This window comes from Melampsora larici-populina (assembly GCF_000204055.1).
Source record: "Melampsora larici-populina 98AG31 unplaced genomic scaffold MELLAscaffold_67, whole genome shotgun sequence".
NCBI lineage: Eukaryota > Fungi > Basidiomycota > Pucciniomycetes > Pucciniales > Melampsoraceae > Melampsora > Melampsora laricis-populina.
In genome coordinates this window covers 1-21,788 of record NW_006768831.1, presented here as the reverse complement: position 1 = coordinate 21,788, position 21,788 = coordinate 1, and the positions used below count along the sequence as shown (strand labels likewise).

The 21,788-nt window shown below is 42.5% G+C and overlaps 5 protein-coding genes across 5 annotated transcripts; 1 reads left to right on the top strand and 4 right to left on the bottom strand.

Moving 5' to 3' along the window:
- Positions 1–1,220: 1,220 nt before the first annotated feature.
- Positions 1,221–1,995, bottom strand: MELLADRAFT_112506 (uncharacterized protein; the record flags this gene model as incomplete). The annotated part of the gene is made up of 3 exons (XM_007417044.1): positions 1,221–1,271; positions 1,375–1,752; positions 1,828–1,995. 3 exons carry the CDS (start codon positions 1,993–1,995, stop codon positions 1,221–1,223), a joined length of 597 nt encoding a protein of 198 aa, XP_007417106.1.
- A 473-nt stretch (positions 1,996–2,468) lies between these two features.
- Positions 2,469–3,838, bottom strand: MELLADRAFT_112505 (uncharacterized protein; the record flags this gene model as incomplete). Its single annotated transcript, XM_007417043.1, has 2 exons — positions 2,469–2,498; positions 2,582–3,838. 2 exons carry the CDS (start codon positions 3,836–3,838, stop codon positions 2,469–2,471), a joined length of 1,287 nt encoding a protein of 428 aa, XP_007417105.1.
- Positions 3,839–5,059: 1,221 nt separating this feature from the next.
- MELLADRAFT_94161 (uncharacterized protein) lies at positions 5,060–6,786 on the bottom strand (the record flags this gene model as incomplete). Its single annotated transcript, XM_007417019.1, has 8 exons — positions 5,060–5,074; positions 5,147–5,242; positions 5,313–5,466; positions 5,533–5,630; positions 5,690–5,842; positions 5,905–6,446; positions 6,575–6,653; positions 6,718–6,786. The coding sequence occupies 8 exons, from the start codon at positions 6,784–6,786 to the stop codon at positions 5,060–5,062; spliced, it is 1,206 nt and encodes a 401-aa protein (XP_007417081.1).
- Positions 6,787–8,055: 1,269 nt separating this feature from the next.
- MELLADRAFT_94160 (uncharacterized protein) lies at positions 8,056–9,419 on the bottom strand (the record flags this gene model as incomplete). Its single annotated transcript, XM_007417018.1, has 5 exons — positions 8,056–8,236; positions 8,304–8,439; positions 8,681–8,741; positions 9,096–9,221; positions 9,372–9,419. The coding sequence occupies 5 exons, from the start codon at positions 9,417–9,419 to the stop codon at positions 8,056–8,058; spliced, it is 552 nt and encodes a 183-aa protein (XP_007417080.1).
- Positions 9,420–17,225: 7,806 nt separating this feature from the next.
- On the top strand, positions 17,226–17,766 carry MELLADRAFT_112504 (uncharacterized protein; the record flags this gene model as incomplete). The annotated part of the gene is made up of 3 exons (XM_007417063.1): positions 17,226–17,239; positions 17,345–17,637; positions 17,690–17,766. The coding sequence occupies 3 exons, from the start codon at positions 17,226–17,228 to the stop codon at positions 17,764–17,766; spliced, it is 384 nt and encodes a 127-aa protein (XP_007417125.1).
- Positions 17,767–21,788: the final 4,022 nt, after the last annotated feature.

The following is a 21,788-nucleotide window of genomic DNA, read 5'->3' as shown; positions in this document are numbered from 1 at the left end:
CTCAAGCTCGAGACCAACTCTGGACGAGCCGGGTCCAGCAGGCAGTTCAACATAACAAACGCCACCGAGACATCCAGCTTACCGAGGGATCCTGGGTCCTCCTTGATTCAGGCGATTGGCGTGGTCGACACTCTGGCGGCGTCGATAAGCTGAAGGAGCGATTTGAAGGTCCTTACAAGGTGCTTCAAGTCCTAAACGGCGGACAAAGCTGCGAGTTAGATCTACCTGACGGCGATAAGCGACACAGGACCTTCAACGTTTCAAAACTTAAGGTCTTCGTTGGAGACGACGAGCGGGCGGTTTAGTAAGAGTGTCAGGGGTAAAAGTAAGTTCCCTCCACTCGTATGCACCGCCGAGGTAGTCTACTACCATCAATTTGAAAACAAAACCATGGCCACACTGTGAGCGAAAAACCACCGCCTGCTTTACCTTACAGACACGACGGGCCACGACGGGACATCCTCACGGTTTTGACTCTCCTCTGTCCTTTCTTTCTTACTCATTTTTTTTTCTTCTCTCAGTTTCTCTTTCTGTTTCAATTTTATCATTTTCTGTTTCAAGTTTCTCTTTTTCTGTCTCAATTTTGTCATTTTTAATTTCTTGAAGCCTTTTTCCTTTTTCTCTCTGTTTTCTCATAATAGTTCTGGCTTGGCTTACACTTGTTTCTCTTGGCTTGTCTCTTTTCTTTTTTCTTTCTTTTTTTTCTCTCTTTCTTTTTTCTCTTTCTTTTTATAGGAGGGGAGAATGTAATAACTCATGTCACTCATTATTACAGAAGTCATTACTACTTAACATACTTAGACTTAAGACCTAAACCTTCTATATCTCTTGTTCCTGGACGCTACCTCAACCTGACTCCTTAAGGATCTTTGACTGATCACTTGTCATTGTCTCTTTGGAGTCAGGTACATCTTTATTTGTATTTTCCTTTTATCTATCTTTTCACTCCTGAAGGATCTTTGACTGATCACTTGTCATTGTCTCTTTGGAGTCAGTTTCGTAATTATAAATATATACTTCGGTTCTAGAAAACTCTTCCACCACTTTGTGGTGTTGATTGCCCTCGTGCCTTAGAAGTTATACAATAACTTCTCCTTCCTTCCGCCTTGCCCTTTTCCTTCAGTGAGGACATTCGAAGTCCTTACAAGTGTTTCTGGACGTGCATATCCCTAAAGCATTTAACCATTCATTCACCCTACACGACACCCCGCCGGCAAATGCTACCAGGCCATTGGCCATTGCAATTGCGTTGCTCCGACGATTGCACGCGGCTGCAATCATCGAACACACCATTACTGGGACCTATCCACCGCGGGGTCCTTTGATTAGCAACACATCGCCGAAGGACACACTTTACAAGGGGACCATACTCACGGTAGCAAGTTTGTGGGCGGCGTGCTCAGCGGGCGACGTCTTAACATAGACCAAATTTTCAAGAGATAACACACTGGCCTCATCGACTGCACCTTCGATATCAAGGGTCAGCGGGGTAGACACATTTTCCGATGGCGGTGGCAAATCGGCGGTCTCTTCGTGGTCGTGATATTGGATGGGGTCTTTATGCTTGAGGCCAGTGCAAATCTTGCTGTGAATGAGACGGTACAGAAATTTCATGCCGGTCCTTACTTGATCATTACGAATTTTTTCGGAGCCCTCACTGAAGAAGTCTGGTGTAATACGGTTTGAGCTAACATACGCGCCAGCAGGAAAATGGCCACGCGGGACCTCTTGGCCATTTACGATCGCGCTTGCCTGCCCACATAAACACGTAGCAGATGTGAGTCCATGGTTAGTTATCTCAGTGATTTTTACGAAGCAATCACTGACCTCTTCAAATATTAACTCCTCCCAGCTTTCTTGGCCTGGCTCACATGACGAAGTCAGTTTACCTAGGTTCTTGATGATTGATCGTGTTTGCTTGGCACCAAGGCCAACTTTCATCAGTCGTCGTCGCGAGTTCAAATTGGGATTATCGGCGGAAAGAAAGGTAACCATAAATTCTTTGGGTGAGAATCCCAAAGTGTTTATGTAGTTACATATTTTGATCGTATTTAAAACAGTGGCAGGTACAGACGGCGCGACTATGGGTAGGGACATGGCTTGAGATATAATGACAACTAGCAATTAAGCGGCGGGCGCCGCTCACGGACTTTGGGCCCCAGTTTGATCTATACACAATGTGATAAACTGAAGCAGACATATTAGAATCACGGAAAGAAGTTGACCACTCTAACCCAATACAATTCACCACACCAAGATGTAATATCACAAAGATTAGGCACACCAACACATAATGAAAGCAACCATTGCACAGCTCACTAAACCAAAACACAGGTAAAACTGTTTATATTTGACCAATATCAACATTGACTTACAACCCACCAACAACCAAACAGATAGGCTTAAGTATTAAACCAAGAAAGTACATCAATTGAAATCACTGACACCAAACGCAAAAGCAATTAGAATCAAGGACTATTCTGTTTCGAAGCAATTGACTGGACCATGCAAAAGTAAAAATCACAAAGCGTAAGTCAGACAAATTATGCATGCCCCAAACAAATAGGAACCAAATACATACCAACAATTCAGTGTGAGATAATTCATTAGTGAAAACACAATGTATGCCATAAAGAGCGCAGGCGGCCACCAGTCCAGGATTGTCTACACTTGACCCATCACAAGTCATAAATATGATGGTTCTGAAATTACGAGGAAAATTAACAGGGACATATTCTAAATGTTCCAACGAAAAAACCCAATATTTTCTTGTGTGCCAATAACTTGTGACCAAGACCTCGAGTTCACTAAAAATTGGCAACTTTAGCCAAGCAACAGATGTTGACTGGGCATCGAAAGACATGCAATGTATAAGACGTAGTTGAGGGAAATGAGTATGGGCGACGGAATGTGGTAAGCGATAAGGGATGGATCCCATGAACAATCCTTCTAGACCCTTGCAAAACAAAAGAATGATAGGACCAGCTAGATCTTGATCTTGAGTTGGTATACATTCTAATAACTTGACGCTATGTTTCACACAATGGCATAAAACTCCAAAAGTGTCCAAGTTTGAGGATTGACATTGCAACCAGAGGTGTGTTAAGTTTGGTAAAGCCCTGGGTTCTAAATCTAGAGGTTTTAAAGAGCTACATGAGATTGATAGAGATTCTAAATAAGGTGTTGATTTGAGTACTGCTTTGATAGAATTTGAATGATTTGACACACCGACCTCCCTGCTACCATGAATTATTAATACCTTGAGACATTTAATATCCTTGATTGCACTTGACAAGGCAGGGGAAAAGCCAACAGAGTTAGCAAATTTGAGTTTGAGACTGTCCAAGTTGTGACCACAAGCGCTAATAATATCTGCCACCACATTCATTGGAATTGCCAACGCATCCAACATGTTTACCACAGCATCTGTTCCCCCATGATCATCACCCAATGAACCCCCAAACACTTGATCCCTGACGCGATCAGAAACAAACAAGAGACAATTGAAGCAAATACGGCACAATGGATGAGTAAAAGAAATTGACACAGGAGACTTCCACAATTTCAAGAAACCGGCCGTCATATTTGGTGATAACAAATAGACAGATTTATATGCAAAAGGAAGAACATCTGATGCCCAAGATTTACTAACTAAACGTAAATTTAACAAATGAACATAAGAGTTGAGCAACAAAAGAGGTTTCTCCGCACAATTGATGGGATCTGAAGCCGCACGAGGTACCATCTCAACATAGTGGCTGATAATCAAATGTATAATTTCTATTGGTAATACTGAAGAATTAAATGAGGGAGTAGGACCCACAGTCATTAGAGACATGATAAGAAACCAACAAGATGACAAAAATTGGCAGTTGGGCAAGGAAGTGCATTCAACGCTTAGCATTGCCCCAGTTATATAATAAACAAAGACAAAAAATCAACCAGGCTTCAAGAAATCCTCATGCCCCACAACCAAAGAACTACACATCATCCCACTTGCATGCTACAAGGATACCATAAATACACAAATCACCGTTTCACGCCCCAAACAGCTATCAAATACACAAAGTACAAGTATCAGCATCCTTTGGCATCCGTATCAGCATGCGCATTGTTATAAACAATTTCATGTGCAGTTATAGCCAAACCTCTCTGTCGGTTAATTGAAAAAACTGTGACACCAAACAAATCCACCCAAAATGAGCTTGAATCCAGGATATAATCATGAGTCTTACGCCATCAAGCATGAATGTGTATCAGTTCAATGACAACAAAAACTCCCCTTGCCATGATGTAAATTATAAATACATAATACCAAGTACCATGGATGGCAACTGCAATGTTGTATAAACAAAACAAGCAAAACTATATGAGTCTATAATAAGAGAATGTTTGCCATCCATGTTGCACTTTGTTATACTCAAGGAACATATGCATTCCTATTGTTGGCCGTGCTACAAATGTTCACGCCAACTAACAACATACCACCCGCTTCCGACGTCAGGAAACAAGCTGATGAATATTGCATGTTCCCCAACCGGAGTCAATTTGCAATACCCTACCAACATGCGGACAGAAATCAAACGTACCCAATATCCTCCATTAGACTTGCCTATACCCCAAAAATTGAACGAGACCAATAACATGAAATATACCAATTGGCCAAGTGAAATAAATGTGAAAAAGATAAAAATTTCAACCTCAAATATAGCATTTCAGTTGATATAAATTATATGAGAGAAAAAATAAAACAAGCCTTGAACAGGTGGCTATCACATAATGAGACTATGGCAAGTAAGAGGTAAAACTAAGCTCGGTCCACAAATTTGAGGAAGCCACAAAATCATAACATATCACAAGATAGGCTTAGCCACGGTGATACAATTAAATCAAATTGACTAATAAACTAAGATGACCAGAATTGATCAAACATGATTTTCCTAATCATCTCACACAAATAGAAAAGCATTTCTTCACAAACAAAATCACAATAAAGCCCCACCACAATCACAAAATTGAGATGACACAAAAAGAGGCTTTCGCATTGGACATGTTGTACCTAGTCTAAAGACTCCTGAAAGATTCAAAACAACACCATATTGCCATAAGTCAACACAAACCAACAACAAAAGAGACTTATACTTACCAACATATCTTTGGGTGACAATTCTGGCCTGAACAGGCATTTGATACCATAAGCATTGAAAACATGCACCAAAACATCATCTTTCATACCCCTCCCCTTCCAAGTAGTGAAGATAATATGTTTAAAATTTTTTGGCAAAATCAATGGAGTTTGAATAGGAGCCAACAACATTTTCAACCAATCTTCTTTCGAGTGACTGTCCTGAGCTTGAAGACCTAAATAATGACGCCTCGTCGGCAGAGCCAAACGTAACACTGCTTATGCCCTCATGCACGGTGATAGGTGCCTGATTTTGATTACTCAATGTTCTGGGTATGAATCTGGAATCCGATGTATCAGATGAAATTTTTGAATTAGATGAGAGATGTGTGATAGTTTGTACTTACTTCTTTGGCTTCTTGAGGGTATTAAGATTGTCTTCGTTTTGTGTATTGCTTTGGGATGGTATATCTTGAAATCCAGTGGTCATGTGAACTTTGTTTGCCTGTAAACGTAATTTGGCAGTTAGAATGAATAAAAAAAAGGTGAATCATAACAACTTACTATCACAATATAACACGGGGTTTCCTCGTTGAAATCCTTGATAAATCCATGGAATTGGCATTCTTGCCCTACCCTGACAATTGAGGCAATTTTGGCAAGGTTGGGAGTGGGACGTATACAGTATTCGACTGTGCTCGTACGGGCAGTCTTCATCTGGCAACCGTTGACAGTGAGACTCCGGAAAAGATGGAAGTAAGGAGGATAATGAGGCTTACTATGGGGTGATAATCCGAGTGCTGGACCGTGAAAACTGTGGTTAAAACAGATTCTTGGTCTGGTGTTTTTTTCATGTATTGGCAGCAATCTTTGACAATTGAGCTGATTCCTATCACAATACCTAGACAAGTAACCCCTACAGAATCAACTAATTTGCCTCCATAATTGTCACGTGGGCCTAACATGACAACATCACTTCCCTCAAAAATGAATTGATTGGCCCTTGTATCAGGGGAGTTAGAGGGGAAGAGAGCTCCACGCAGAAAATACACATGGTCCTGATGCAACTTGAACTTGGCGCCACTAAAACCTTTGGCTGCGATTTCATAAAGGAGCGGCTCTTGACGGTCAACACCGCCGCAGCCAATAGAGATCGTGTAAGTCTTGTACTCAGATCGCCAACCATTGTCGGGCAAAGTCTGCATGTAAGATCTCAAATTGTTAGCATGATGCTGGCCAAATTTGATCAACAGGCATACCTTCCCTTCAACCTCAAAATTACCAGACAAATAGATACCACAATACGTTGCGGGATTTAAATCTGACATGTGGTTGAGTATGAGATTTGTTGTGGTGCTTGATTAGTGAGATGGAACAAAGGTGTGGGAGTGAGTTGGAGAGTCAGCGTTGGTTGAGGCTGAAGCCAAACGTGATGGCAGACAAACGTACCAACAATAATAATTATGAGATTGGAGAGCTGGTGTCTGGTGGTAAGATGTTGTAGAAGTGAATACCGTTGAGGTACGACCTCTTTATACATTTTGATTCAGACAAGGTAACCAGCCAACATAATGTGTGAAATAAAAACTTACATGTATCACGGCGGCATGATACAAACTTTGACTGATAACCAAACTCGGAGAGCTTGACCTCTGTGTCATAGGCAAGGAAGTGTCGCAGCTTTACGCAAGATTACGTATTAAATTCTGTGTTGTTGGCTTGCGTAATGTGGTGTATGAAATGGAATAAAATCACATATGACAATTTGACTGTCAGGAAACACGGTCTTCAGGTGAGATGTGGAGTATATTCACAAGTGATTTACGGTTAGGGTAAATTGGTGATGTGCAACATGTAATAGCAGCCTGGATGTATAAGGAGCACTGCATCCACCACATCTGTTCTCGACGTTGAGAAGGGTAGATAGTCCCACTTTGTTCCATGTTTGTGTGGACTTCACTTCAAGTTAATTCCACTACTGAGTATGCCACTCAGCTAAGACTGAGAAATGCTGCAAGTTATTGATCAGAAGTTCCTGAGCCTCAGGAAGGATCCTGAGGACGCAAGGAAGCCTAGAGGGCAAGAAGGCCCCCTTCTCTTGAACGGTTCCATTGCTTACTTCTTGCTTGATATTTCCCTTTATCACAGACATTGTCAATAAGCCCATTCGGTATCTCTTCTGGCTCAGCAGAAAATGAATCATGACTTCCACTACCCAACTGATCTTGTCAAGACTGCTAAAATGACCATCATCCGCAGCGCGTTATCACGCCAGACGCTCCTGGCTCAATTACTTGCTCACCGTTGTGAGATACAAAGTCCGAGAGTGATTTTCACGATCTTCAACTTTGATCATATGCTTGGGACTTGGCCGTGAGCGACAGAGTGGGAGTCGGACTCTGATGACTTTAATCCTTGATAAGTTTATCCTGTTCAATCAAATTCACATCCCGACTTGCGTGCCCTGGTATGTAGAACAGTGATACAGTTTCCAGCGTCGAGTGACTCAACCCGACCTGAGCAAACCACCGAGCTGAATAACCTTGTGTGACAAGCGGCTACCTGAAATCACCCAGATCAATTGCTCCTGCGGGCTGAACTCCTGCCAAAACAGTCTTTCTGGGGACTTGTTCGCGGCATAGAACATCTTGGAAAGTTTGTTAATTTGTTCAATGTACCTCATCACCTTACTTGCTTGGTGCGTTCATCTTCATCGATGAATCTATTCTTTACATATGGAGATCTTGACTCAAGTTTCCTTTCAAGAAGCGTCCAATAACCAAAAACCAAGTATCTTATTATTGCCTCATGCTAATCAATGTAATTGGCAACCCCTGCCACGTTTTGTGGGTCCATCTTATCTGCGGAGAATTCAATCTTTGTCCAGACTCTGTACTACAAGGAGATGCAAGACATATTGTTTGTTGACTTTATCGTTCAACAGAAGAGAAAGTAGCTCCTGAACTGGCCAAAATTTGAGCACGCACTCGCTTCCCCTCTCGTATTGCAAAATTAAAAATTGGGTGTAGCTTTGACCGATACCTAAACCTACAAAGGAAAGAGGCACAAATACACTTTACATCCCTGTTAAGTATAACTACCAAAGAAGGTCTATGTAAGCATTGAAGAATAAACATCAAAGATGTCAAATCATGGGCTGAGAGAAGGAATAGCGTACAGCTCTGTGTTTGTGTGTTCAGTAGGTACCATTTGAGGGAAATCAATCAGGATTGTTTCAGCCTTCTCATCCTCTTTATAAGTAACAATGAGAATATTGAATTCGTTGAAATCTCCGTGAATGAGCCCGAGGTCAGCTAGTCAAGCAATCAAATTTGAGAGCTGAGAGTGGAGTCGATCTGGATCTGCTAGCGCGGAAACTTGATGAAGTGGAAAAGGGTGAATGAGTGATATGACTACATCATGTCAAGGTTGATCAATTGCTTCTGGAACGGGAAAGCCATTATCATAGAGGACCTAGTTGGAATGATGAATATTGTAACAACCTGTTAGACGACTGTAAAAGAACTCTGATCTAAAGAAAGGAAGTGTAATCACCTTCATGAAGGTAAATTCCTTTTGAGCAGCTCACCGATTCATATACATCCAACTTGCATTCCTTTTTTGTAAAAATCTCGTTGCAAGAAAAAGCGCAGGTCACACTCAACCTATTCTCAAAGACAATGAAAAGAAAAACCAGACACTCAGACCCTAAATCTATACACGCTCATTCAACTGCCACTTGATCTTCTAAGTTGCTCTTTGATAATGAAATAAATATGAATATAAAACAAATCAAGAGCGAGCTGGAAGTCCTTGACACGTTGATAACTCGATGTGAATTTGATGATAACTTGAAGATAAAGACCAAACCAAACGTGGTTATTAAATACCACAACAGCTGTATCATCCTGTGTTGGGGAATGGTTAATGTCTTGACCAAGTCGGATAGAGCTTGATTTGAGATACTTACAACTTTGATCTCTTCAATCGCAAAATAAGCATATGTTACAGATCCCTTTGCGATCCCCCGATCGGGTCTCACATCTACAATCACCATCACCGGTGTAGGACAATACCGTTTGAAAACGTCGTTGATCTCAAGATCAGTTGAACGAAGTTTAGGACCCGTATGATATCAACCAATGAGTTTCTCTTTAGGTGAAACCTTTTTGAACATATCACCCATTGATTTAGCAAAGTTTTGATCAATCAAATGATCAATAGTTCAAAAATGAGATTGACATACTTGAGTGGTACTCAAAGCTACCATTTCTTCACTTGTAGCAGCTACCATTTTGAAGTATGAAGTGATTGATTGAAGGTGTGAGGTGAATTGATAAGATGATGAAGTTCTTTAAGTGGTGATGAGATTGGTGATCGATCGACTGGATGAGTTTATTTGATTTGGTGACTACTGTATGTTTGTTTTGAAAGAGATTGGTTCTGTTGCTGATCAAGTTTATTTTGCAATTTCATATTGGAAACCGAACCACGTAAAGATTGATCTGTGATGAAGGAAGCAGACAGATTATGATTTGATGGAGATTGAGAATTGTTTTTAGGAGATAAGTAGAATCCCACGTATTTATCATTTTGTCAAGATGGAGAAATTCAAATCAATCTCAATGTGATACGTACACGGTGTTCCCATTCCAATCTCTTTCACTTGATTGTGCAATTAATCCTGATTCTAAAAGTGATTGATATTCTATTAAATCAATTTGTGATTGATTGATCTCATAAAATGCATATTTGAGTTGTTGCATAGCTAATGCTCTTGCTGCACTGACAGAGGTAGTCTCGAAGAGGTGATTGTTTGAACTGAGTGAAGGCCAGGTACGTCGCAGATAAGTTCATCTCGTTTGGAATACATCCTTTGGAGGAATATTGATTGAATGGGGTCCAAGGGGGTAATTTTTCAGTTAAATAAAATCATGTGGCATGTTGATGCACAGGTCTGAGCTGTCCAGGTTTCCAAATAGCTTAGGCTGCTTAGGGTTGCTGAGGTTTTGAATGAGTGGAAGAAACGATTTTTCTGAATAGACCTTTCTCGCACCAAACTCCAACCATTCTACCCTTCTCGACGTTGAGATGGGAGGTGGTGGACGCAGTGGAGACCACACAATATGTTTCCGTGAATTGTCGATGGATGCTTTGGATGTTGATTGACGTGTTGGTGAGGCAATTCCACGTGACCGTGTGGTCAACAAGATGTTATCACACGTGAATTGATCAGCAAGCAAGAATGGGGGGATTGATATGTTTTCAAGCCAAGTTGAACATGTGGCTGACGTCTGCGTTTCGCGGCGTATTAACCTGGAGAGATCAGATGCTGTATAGTATTGACTGGCCTACTTGATGAACAAGTTTGCTGGCGATGAAAAGCAGGGGTGGCAGAGGATGTGCAGAGCCAGTTGTGATTGAAATTCACCGTGCGGAATTGATTGCTATCGCATTGGTGGATTGGATGCGTTGATTGCTGATTGTGTCAAGGTTGACATGACATGCGCGGCTTTTCGTCTCAAGATTTACATACATGCTTGACCTAGGCTTGTGTGTCTCGCTCATTGTGATTCAAGATCATCCCTTGGCAGGGGGTAACTCAAACTGCTGGTTGTTTATGACAACCAAGTCGTTGTGTTGATTGTTGAAATCGAGGTTGTTGGTAGGGATGGCCAAGGCGATAAGTATATGCGAACAGAGTAAGAATCTAAATGACAAGGGTAACATGAAAAGGAGGATATTGTAGATGGAGAGGCGGATGGCATGAGGCGGATGCATAGCTTGCGCTTACGTCGTGGAGATGTACGGAGTTGTGCAGATATGCAGATCCAATTGGTTTCTGCCTCAAGTACAATACTCGTTTGGCTGAGAGAACGGACAGTTTGGCCGATTTTGACCAGTTTTGTTTTTGAACCCTTCCTTCGTTTAATTGTTATGATTTGAGTTGATGAGATAGCTGCTTGAATCAAGTCGTGAACTGGGGGCGGGGCTTGGATCATTCGATTGGCGCCCAATGAAATCGATATCAGGATACACCAAACAATCAAATGATAACGCACGCAACGTCGCCATGTTTGAGACTAAGAAGGAGTCGTCCCAGCGTCTTGATAACGTGTTGATCATGAAGGGCGAAGTTAAGTGAATGGATCTGTAAACACGTGGTATCACTGCGATTGCCCACGTCCTACCAATAAGGCGCAAATTAAGCAAGTTCGATACCAAACCAGGACCTAGGTAAGAGTCATCGAAAGAGTTTTCAAAATACAACATTCTGCCGGGACATGAGTCGATAAGATGATCCAAGATAATCCCTATGATTTCAATCGGTAGTGAGGTGATCAGTGGCATGATCAGAGGTGAGAACGAGGCAGACAGACGCTCGAAACAGTCCTAGACTATGGGCAGCTACTCACCGTCCTTCCTGAACAAACTGATATCAGTTTTGAATCCCGATACTGATCATTGGGGCGTGAAGACGCTGAAGACGGTGATTGGGGACCCCAATCGTAGACGCTCGTTTTCACACCCAAGCGCTTTCAATTTGTTGATTATAATATCGACACCTGCTCGTATAGCGATGTCAGTTATAGGTCACCTAAACAGATTTCATGACCGGAGAGTACAGGGAAAAACGTACCTTGTTGGATACCAGACGTCAAATCAGGCGTATTGGTTCAGCAGTCCCAATATTTCCAATCAGACAGGGGGTTTCATACACCTGGATCATTGATCCTTCGGGTCAACGTGCTTTTCGGGCGACCCGATCATGTGTTCCTGTAAAGCCAATCTACCAATAGCAGATGTGTCTGCATGAGACATTCTGATTTAGTGTACAATAGTTGGTATGCATTCACAGGTCGTGTCGGCATAACCTGCTCAAATCTGTTGGCTTTTAGGGTGTTGACATGGTGAGGCAATGGGTTAGTGTCAATGTTAAATAATGCGGATCCTGCCTACCCATTTTCAAACAATTGGCATACTGTGTATCTGTCAGGTACCGCCGTTGACAGTCTGGTCTGATGCTCCAATAATAACACAAACAACAATGTTGATTGTAGAATCTGGGACCCCAACTTTAAGATCTAAGGAAGTTTATCAGGCACGAAGGCGTATCATAATTACAATATTAAAGATCTAACAATGTACTCTTTATTATCTTTCACAACAAAAAAGTAATACAAAGAAAAAAGCAATGGAATCAAGGCTGATCAACCCCCGATTATTCAAACTGATTGAAATATTAATTTTCCAAAACCGGGTGAAATACTATATTTTTAGTAGCCAAATCATCTTGATCAGAGACAATGCACACATGAACATTAGCAGTGGAGGTGCAGCGCGAAAGCGCAACGTACAATTGACCATGGGTGAAGACAGGTTTTGGTAATAGGACGGTTACCCTTTGTAAACTTTGACCTTGACTCTTGTTTATGGTCATGCAAAACGCTGGAACAACTGGGAATTGTAAGCGATAGAAAGGAATCGGGCAATATTCGTTGCCTTCATGATGAAGTCTCATTCTTGGAAGACTTATCGCCGTACCAATGGATTCACCGGTCAAGATCCGGCATTGAAGAGCGTTGTCAGAATAATCCGTGATCAGTAATCTTGTTCCGTTGCACAAACCACCAGCCAATTGCAAGTTTCGCAACACCATCACAGAGGTCCCGACTTTAAGATGCATTTCGTGAGCGGGGAAACCGGGAAAATCAAATGTGTTCAACACATCAACGGTCACTGGATTGCAGAAGGCCTCATCCATGAGATCAACTGAGGTTGAAACACGATAATCACCGGGCAGTGATTCCATTACATGGTTGTTGATGATTGACATCGTGGAGTTCAGAGGCGTAATGATGCAACGGCTTGAGTATAATTCAATTAATTCAGGCCAGTTCCTATCCCTGACCAAGTTGCTTGCCCCACGATATTCGGTATCAACTAATTCTGGGTCAAAGAGCGCCGGTGGACGTATGACTGAAACATTGCAGTGCTTTAATTCCAGGACCTCGGCGTAATTGGTCTGCAATCTCCCTGAGCCCAGGTCCAATAACCAGGCAGCGAAGTTGGTGTTCCCAGGGTCAGGTTGACCACTATTACCTCCAAGACGGATGTTCAGTGTTAATCCAAATCGAGCAATGTGTGTCCACAAAAACGAAGACTTCAAAGAAGCCGCGGCCTGTGACATCAGATTGGCCCGCCTGACAATAGGAAGGGTCTGGCGGAAATCACCGGCAAATAAAACCACTTTCCCTCCAAAAGGTAAGTCAATCCCAGTCAAGTCCCTGACCGTTCAATCAACGCACTCAATAGCGTGTTTGTGCTGCATCGCCACCTCGTCCCAAACAATGAATCGGGTTGCTTGAAGCCTTCGACCAATGTGATCCCTAGCCGAAATCGGGCACACTGATTCTTCATCAACAATGATCGGGATTTTGAACGCACTATGAGCAGTTCGACCGTTCAAGAGGAGGAGCGATGCGATTCCTGCTGCCGACACCGCTTCAAAAGGTACCTGATTGCCATTGCAGTAATGCAATAGACAATTCAAGACAAAAGTCTTACCAGTACCACCCGGACCGTCCAGGAACGCCATGTATGGAGTGTTATCGTTCAGTGCTTCGACAATTGGACCAATGACAGACCTCTGCTCACCGGTTAGAAGCCGCATCATGGCTTCATATTTGCGATTGCTCTCTTCTGGATTGGTAATATTGTTACGATCAGTCCTGTCAGCGTCTGGAAGATCTAATTGAAACAGCAATTGGTGATCTACGGCTCGCACACCAACTGATTCTAGGGACGATTCCATGGATACAATGATTTTTTCAAGTTGATGTAATGCATAATTGTGGACTTGATCAGGCGATGGTCTTAAGCGCGGATTCAACCGTTTGAGTTGATGTTCGCAGTCATCTGAGAGGTTATCAATGTGCTCCGACCATAATTCGTCTGGGTTCGCGGGAGAACTGTGGCACAGAATAATTGCTAACATACGCCTGAGCTGGTGGCCTGTTTTCCATACTGCAGCTTCACGAAGGCTTCGATGATAATGTTGATTGCTCATCAAAAGCCCCAGCTTATCTGCAGCTTCACGATACGTTGGCAGAGTGACCCCATCAATCGTCTTGAGGTCCTGGAAAGAGGTTGGCCCTCGGACGTGAGACAACAACAAACGAAGATAATAAACGTCGCCCCTTTTGATATTTGCAAAATAGACCCTTCCTACCGAGATCGATGCGTTCTTGCGAACTGTTAATTTTTTGGTCTTTTGGTTCCAAACAAAATGCTTCGGGATCTCTTGATACTTTAATGATCGAGACGTTGCATTTGAATCACGAAGTTTAACATTCTCCTTGCAAAGTCTAAAAAACTCGGTCAAGGTTGTCCGTGAAGCCCGGCCTGTCTTGATTGCTCTTCGTAGGCCATCTTCTTTCTGGAAGTAGACCGTCTGATTACCTTCCGTATGTAAAGCCAAGCGTTGGACAGGTGGGTATTGACCGGCAATTGGGTACTTAAGCAGGCGCCAAATAGCTGAAGCAATATGTTAGTGAATGTGGGTACATGAAAAAATAACTCTGAGGCTCACCTTCAGGCGCACTGATGAACCGTGCATTAAGGTAAGCAAGTATTTCATCCTGTGTCTCATCTCCTTCAAGCTGAGCCATGGTTCTGTCATGACCCTTTAATATGTATTTGAATAGGTATTTAACTGCTCGAATGCTAGCCGCTACTTCAACATTGATGTGACATTTATACTTGAGTAATAAAAACCGATTATAAGGTACAACACTCCCATTATCGTATTTAGTTGGACCTTTGATGAAGTGCCTTCCATTGTCTGGGCGCTTGTAAGTCGGGTAAGAGTCGTCCGCTAACGATGTGGTTTCAATTAAAGGCCTTGGGAAACCGCGGGTACATTCTGAGCCATTCCAACATGGGAATTTTCGACACGGGCCGTGTAGCATATGTTGGGTAACCAGATCAAACAATTGTGACTCTGTTTCTGGGTTAGGCAATTGTGCAGAGATCAAACAATCCACGTCGTTTTCGGTCACCGGTCTTGATGGGCCGTCCAAGAACAGTATGAGATGGCAATGAGGTAGGCCTCTTTTCTGGAATTCAATCGTGTAGACGTATGCAACAACCACTCCAAGCCTTTCCCGCCTGATCAGATCATCAAGCAAAGCATGAAGCTTTAGATAAAACACTCGAGCTACCAAGTCAGGTCTATCATCAGAAGTTTGCCCGTCTTCTAACTTGTCCACTATCTCGGCCCATTTGGGGTTCGCAGTCATGGTGATGAACAGACTGGGATTCCCGTACTCCGCGACCAGGCTCATCGAGTCCTGGTATAGTTGTTGTAGATGCCTCGGGCCTCCAATAAAGCTGGAAGGTAAGACAACCCTGCGGCCCACGACCTCATCTTCTGTCTCATTACCTAATGCCTCAATCGCGCCGTGGTACATCTCAGCACGAATCTTGTTCTGGTGGAATCGTAGGTATTGGAGCCGGGAATGTTCAACACATATATACATGTCAACTGCGAATTCTTGGAAGAGTCGCCCAGAAGCCAATATGACTGAGAATGGTGGTCGCTTAAACAATAGGTAAGCAAACCAATTGAGGTTTGTGACGTCGCCCTCTGGGTCTATAGCACCCGTGTCAGTCAGTATCAGGCTGCGATGATTACAAAAGAGCAACTCACTCGTAGGTGTGGGGTTTTTGAAAGACTCGTGCCACATTTGCGAGCCGTATAGGAACAGAAGGGGGTATCGAAGGGCAAAGTAACCGGTGTGTAGTTCCGAAATACGTTGACGACGACCTGACTTCCTGACCAATACGATGTCCCTTTGCCTCTGCCCAACTTCTCCATTACCGTCCACGATTGCTGCAACTTCATTAGCCGTTGGCAAGTTATACCTACGATGATCGGTGCCTGGAGCAATAACAGTCTTAATCCGAAGCGTCTTCACAACTTGATTATTGCAAATTGAGTTTGCTGATTTGAAGACCTTGGCGTAAGGATTGTGGCGATACATGAATTGTTGAAACAGATACAGGATATCTGGTTCTAAGTCCAGGCCAGATCGTTGGACGCGGAGACGGGCTTCTTCGTGACCTCCACTACCGTAAGTGAAGATCTGAGCAAAGCCAGGCTCGCCTTCCTTCAGCGGCATCAGTGAAGGGATATTATGGGACAGTTGACCGTTGATACGAAATACATAATGGCCAGCCTGCCCCAGAACGTCGGAATCCAGGGATACACCAAGAGAAGTAAATGACAGTGCGTTATCATACTTCTGAATCTTTTGGCGGAACTTCACTGATCCTGTAAAAGAAACAAAATCAGTGACACATTAAAAATTTGATAACAAAATTGAATCTGCCCACGATCATCGTCTCCTTTTAGCAATTCACGAAAAAATCCAGGCACGGGTTCATCCACTAAGTCAGGGAAATATTTCACAGGCAGATCAACATCGCCATGACGACAGCAATTACCAAAGGTCGCATCTTCATGTGTAGCATCTTTCAGTCGTCGTTCAAGCCTCCATCTGAAAGCTCCACAGCCTTGGCATACATCAGATTGACGACCAAGACTGAACGGTATTTCACCTCGGAATCGGTGCAATAGGTTTGCTTCGCTGCCCAGGGCTTCGGTCCGTATTGCTGGACCCTTCGCAGCCCTCCTTGGAGGCATTGATAACTAACAACAGACTGTGCTCCAACAACGAACGGTTTAGTGCGAATAGATAAGCGAGAGAAAAATGATCAGCACTTACGCAGTAAAAAACCTGGAATAGTGTTCTACTGCTTCGAATCTAATGGGCCAACATAAGGCGTCTATCACAATTGTCCTCTATTAATCTGGGACAATAGTGCGTTTAGTCTAAGCCACCAGACATACTGCCTGGCCACGAGGACAGTCACTTGATGGCCGCAATGATGCGCAGAGTCGTCAGCGATTTCACGCCAAGTACGTCAGGATGTGATTAATTTGAGTGATCCAAACCACGAACAGAATAGGCCGTAAGTCTCAGACCGCGGTTCGGTTGGTGCGCCGTTTGATAATTGGCCACAATCAACAAACAGAATGTATCCCAAAACGTCAGTCGATTGTTCACCAAAACTTTCACACACCTCACAGCTTATGACCCGAAATCATTCCAAGGACTCATCAAGTCAACACTCCTATGGGCGGCAGTTTCATAGACAGGCAGAGTTCCTAATCCTTGTGGTAGATTCCGTATCAGGATTCGGAGGGATACTGATGTGTGTATTCCTGGCCGAAGGAGACAAACCATCAGTCATTGAACAAAAGCGCAAAGACACAGACCTTGCGGTAATAAAAGAAAAACTAACCACTTTGGAATGGATGAATAAAGTACTGTTGACCGCGCTCGACAGCAAAGTGCCCGAATACTGCCGAAGCAATGCAGGTTGCGAACACGATACTGCTGGAGTGAAAGCGACGGACGAAAGATCATTCACGCAATCATCGCAACGTATGATCATCGACCACAAAATCAGACTTTGTGGTTGTATTCAAATGCAAAGAAAGCCGTCACGGATTATTGAAAATCACACCTTTCAAACCTGCAAGTGCGATTCAATACGCAGATGATTGTGTATGATAGACCGTCATAGATCATGGATTGTAGCCAGTAGCGCATCTTATCATCCTTCATCAATAAATATACCACCTGTGTCTACTAGACGCTTCGGATACTATCCGTAGAAAAACGTGCAATTCCTAGCGGACATTGTCCGGAACTCCCCCTACCAACGCGCCGCCGCCCCCGACGCGTCGGACCCACGATTGTAACCAACTCGCCACAAATGTAGATTCTGAATGAAATGGACGCTACTATCAGCCGCATCTATATTTCCCACTCACCTGTCAGGAGGGCTTGGTATAATCACCCCACTACAGCAAATACAATTCACACATATGTGAAGCAAAATCACCCATGTGTGATATAGATACTGATGTGTGGCAGATAATTTTTCACTAGTGAGACTCTCAAACCCTACAGTTCTACTTAAAATCACAATTTACCCAGCATGATCACAAATGACACTTCGGTGAATGTATTCACCCATATGTGAATTGAAATCACACCAGGTGAAAGTATTCACCCATATGTGATACTAAATTACACATGTAGGAAACTTATTCCCACCGGCGTGACTCAGCAATCTTCCCTACAATCCCAGCTACATCACAGACAGGGTATAATAAAAATCAATGTAAATTTTTGTAGAATCACATATGGGTGAATGTATTCACCCATATGTGATATGGAATCACACGAGGTGAATTTATTCACCCATACATGACATGTAATCACACATGTAGGAAACAAATTTCTACCAGTGTGTAAATTTTTGTAGAATCACATATGGGTGAATGTATTCACCCATATGTGATATGAAATCACACGAGGTGAATTAATTCACCCATATGTGATTTTACACATATTTACAGATGTAGGAAACAGCTTCCCACCCACGTGACTCAACAATCTCATATCAAATCCTATGGGTGAATACATTCACCCATATGTGATATGGAATCACACAAGGTGAACTAATTCACCCATACATGATATGGAATCACACGTGTAGGAAACAAATTTCTACCAGTGTATAAATATTTGTAGAATCACATATGGGTGAATGTATTCACCCATATGTGATATGAAATCACACAAGGTGAATTAATTCACCCATATGTGATTTTACACATATTTACATCCCACCCACGTGACTCAACAATCTCATATCAAATCCTAGCTAAACATGATTGAAAATTAATCTATAATATTCCTTTGATTTTAAGGACTACAAAACCAACAACCAACAAGCTTAATCTTAATGAAAACCGCTTTCATTGAAGTGTTCCTCCAGGTCAACATCATCCTCTTCATCATGAATGAAGAGTTCAACCACTTCATCTGCCAGGTCACCCACCTGACCCATGTCATCCTCCCCATGCACCATAAGTTGTTCAAACATTTCCAGCTCATCCAGTGGTGTTGCTTCTATATTCTGAGCTTTCACAATACGCTCCCAGGTTGATTTACCCCTACTTACCACACTTTCCCAGCGCTGGATCAAAGAGCTAATTTCCCGTTCTGTTGACGTTGTGTGTTGATAGGTTCTACGGAGCAATTCCACAAGATTTGAATCCCATATCATCCAAGTTCTGCAATACTTCTGACGCAGCACATCATGCAATGATTTCAACACTGCCACATTCACTTCCCAAACATCTTTTGATATACGCTGTCCAGGCTGAACCAATTCAATGAGCTGCCTGCCACCCTCTTCTGGATCATAACCTGTGAGATTTAAAGAAAAACGTGAGGAACACCAAAGACAAATCCATCAATCACACATAATCCTACTGACCATTACTACACAACGCAAATAAGCCATCAAGCCGTTCTTCAGTCTTCAAAGCTTGATACACCATCTGCTGAGTTTCCCGGCCAATCCTTTGTAGTTCTTCACCACAACTCCTATGCTGTAAGAAGGCCTGAATTCCTTCTATCGTGGGTGGATCTACAGCCCACTTCTCCGTAGGATGACAAAGCGCGCCCACATTCCAGAATACATCCTCAAATGGTAGCTTTTTGGCTTCTTCAAGTGATGGACATTTCATCCTTGATACTGGGCAGATGGAGTTGTAATCTGACACTTGAGATTCATAGGATGTCCACTTTCGCCTAAACATCAATTGCTTCTTAGTCATTAGAGTTTTAAGACCTTGTTGCGCTTTAGTTCCTAGAAGATCCAAAATTATTACAAAAAAAACATTTATCATAAGAGTGGGCTCTACTAATTTCCCAATTGAAAACTAAAAACACTCGCCTTGACCACCCTTATCCCACTTTTTTTGGGCTTCTACTATACCCACCTTAGCCTCATATAGCTTCATCTTTGCCAACCTCACACGTATCAGTGCCTCTGCTTTCGGACCTTCATAAATACAATATCCATTTCAATTCAAAGTGCAGACAAAGGGTTAAATAAAGACACAGAACTCACCAGTAGCTTCCCGAAGTCTATTGAACTCAGGTGTTCCCAACTCTAAAGTAATATCAGCAACCGCCTTTTCGAGTGAGACAATTGAAGATGGCAAAGTTAAAAATTTGTCCATCTCAGCTTCTGTCCGATTTCCTCTGCGCTTCCTTCGCAGACGTGAAAGCTCATTCCTGCCGCAAAAAAAGTCAACAAAAAACACTCATCCAAATAAAATTTGACGTAATTTACTGGGCATCTTTCACCTGCTCTTCCAGGTCGAGAAGCTTCACGAGATATTCCTCTAGCTTCTGTTGTATCCCACGTTCTTCCATGGCAGCCAGCTGGACCTCTCTCTGCCGCTTCCACTGATCAGAAAAATAGATATATGTAAAACCGGCATCTTGAGATTCTAGCCGTTGGAGGGTTTGAGATGCTTGATCAAATCTCTGCTCTGCCGTCTTTAGTTTCACCTGAGTTGTGAAAACTGAACTCTTGTCGTCAACATCTGATTCACATATCTTGTACAAAAAAACATACCTGAATTTTGGCATCGAGTCTCATTTCCATGACTTGACTTCAAATCTATGGCATCAACTCGATGTTGCTTTGTGGCACATCTATTTGGTGCTACCAGAGGAGAATTCTCTCCCCATATCCGCTCACAACCTTCGCCATCTGACAATCCGTTGCCCACATTCAGTCTGGGATTATATTCAAGCTGACAAGACCACTCATGCGCATATGCATGGAAAGCACTAGTTGCAAAGCGCAGATTTCCATGATTGTATTCTGCCTCAAAATATTTGTGCTGTCAAAAACAAATAAGAAGCAATGGAATCAATGTAAGAGCGGCCAAGAAACCATCAAAAAATTTACCTTTTGAACACTCTTCTCAAATGTACAACCAATATCATAGAAAACAGTAAAACTTTTACCAGGTTTGCCTGGCTCCGTAGTATCTATCAACAGTTGATCAAGCAATGCCAATACAAAGTACTGACTAGGTAATGCAGTGGTATAACAGTGGTATAATTAGCATTGGAACACACCACTTGTATGTAGTTGGAAAGAAACCCTCACCGCTCCCCACTCTGAACCACATTTACATATTTCACAACGTGATCATGCCTACAAGCCATTGCAATAAGGCCTGTTTCATCACATCCTTTCCACATAGATTTTCCTCGTACATCTGAAGCAGCTGTGTGAGATGCTGAACATTGATCCTGGGGAAAATTTAAAAATTAAACAAATTTCTAATCAGATCTCAAGTTTTTCCCCCCTGTGTGATCTTATGTGGATGACATTCACATATGGCTGATTTGAGATTTCACCCAATATGTGAATTGGATTCACATATGGGTGAATCAAATTCACCCACATGTGAATTTGTTAATCTGTTTCACATATGGGTGATCTAATTCACCCACATGTGAATTAGATTAACATATTCAAATTCACATATGGATGAATTTAATTCACCCATATGTGAAAGAAATTCACCCATATGTGATCTCTTTCACCCATATGTGATTTTGAATATGTGAAACAAATTCACATGTGGGTGCATTAGATTCACCCGGTCAATTAGATTCACATATTCAAATTCACATATATTTCCAGACTG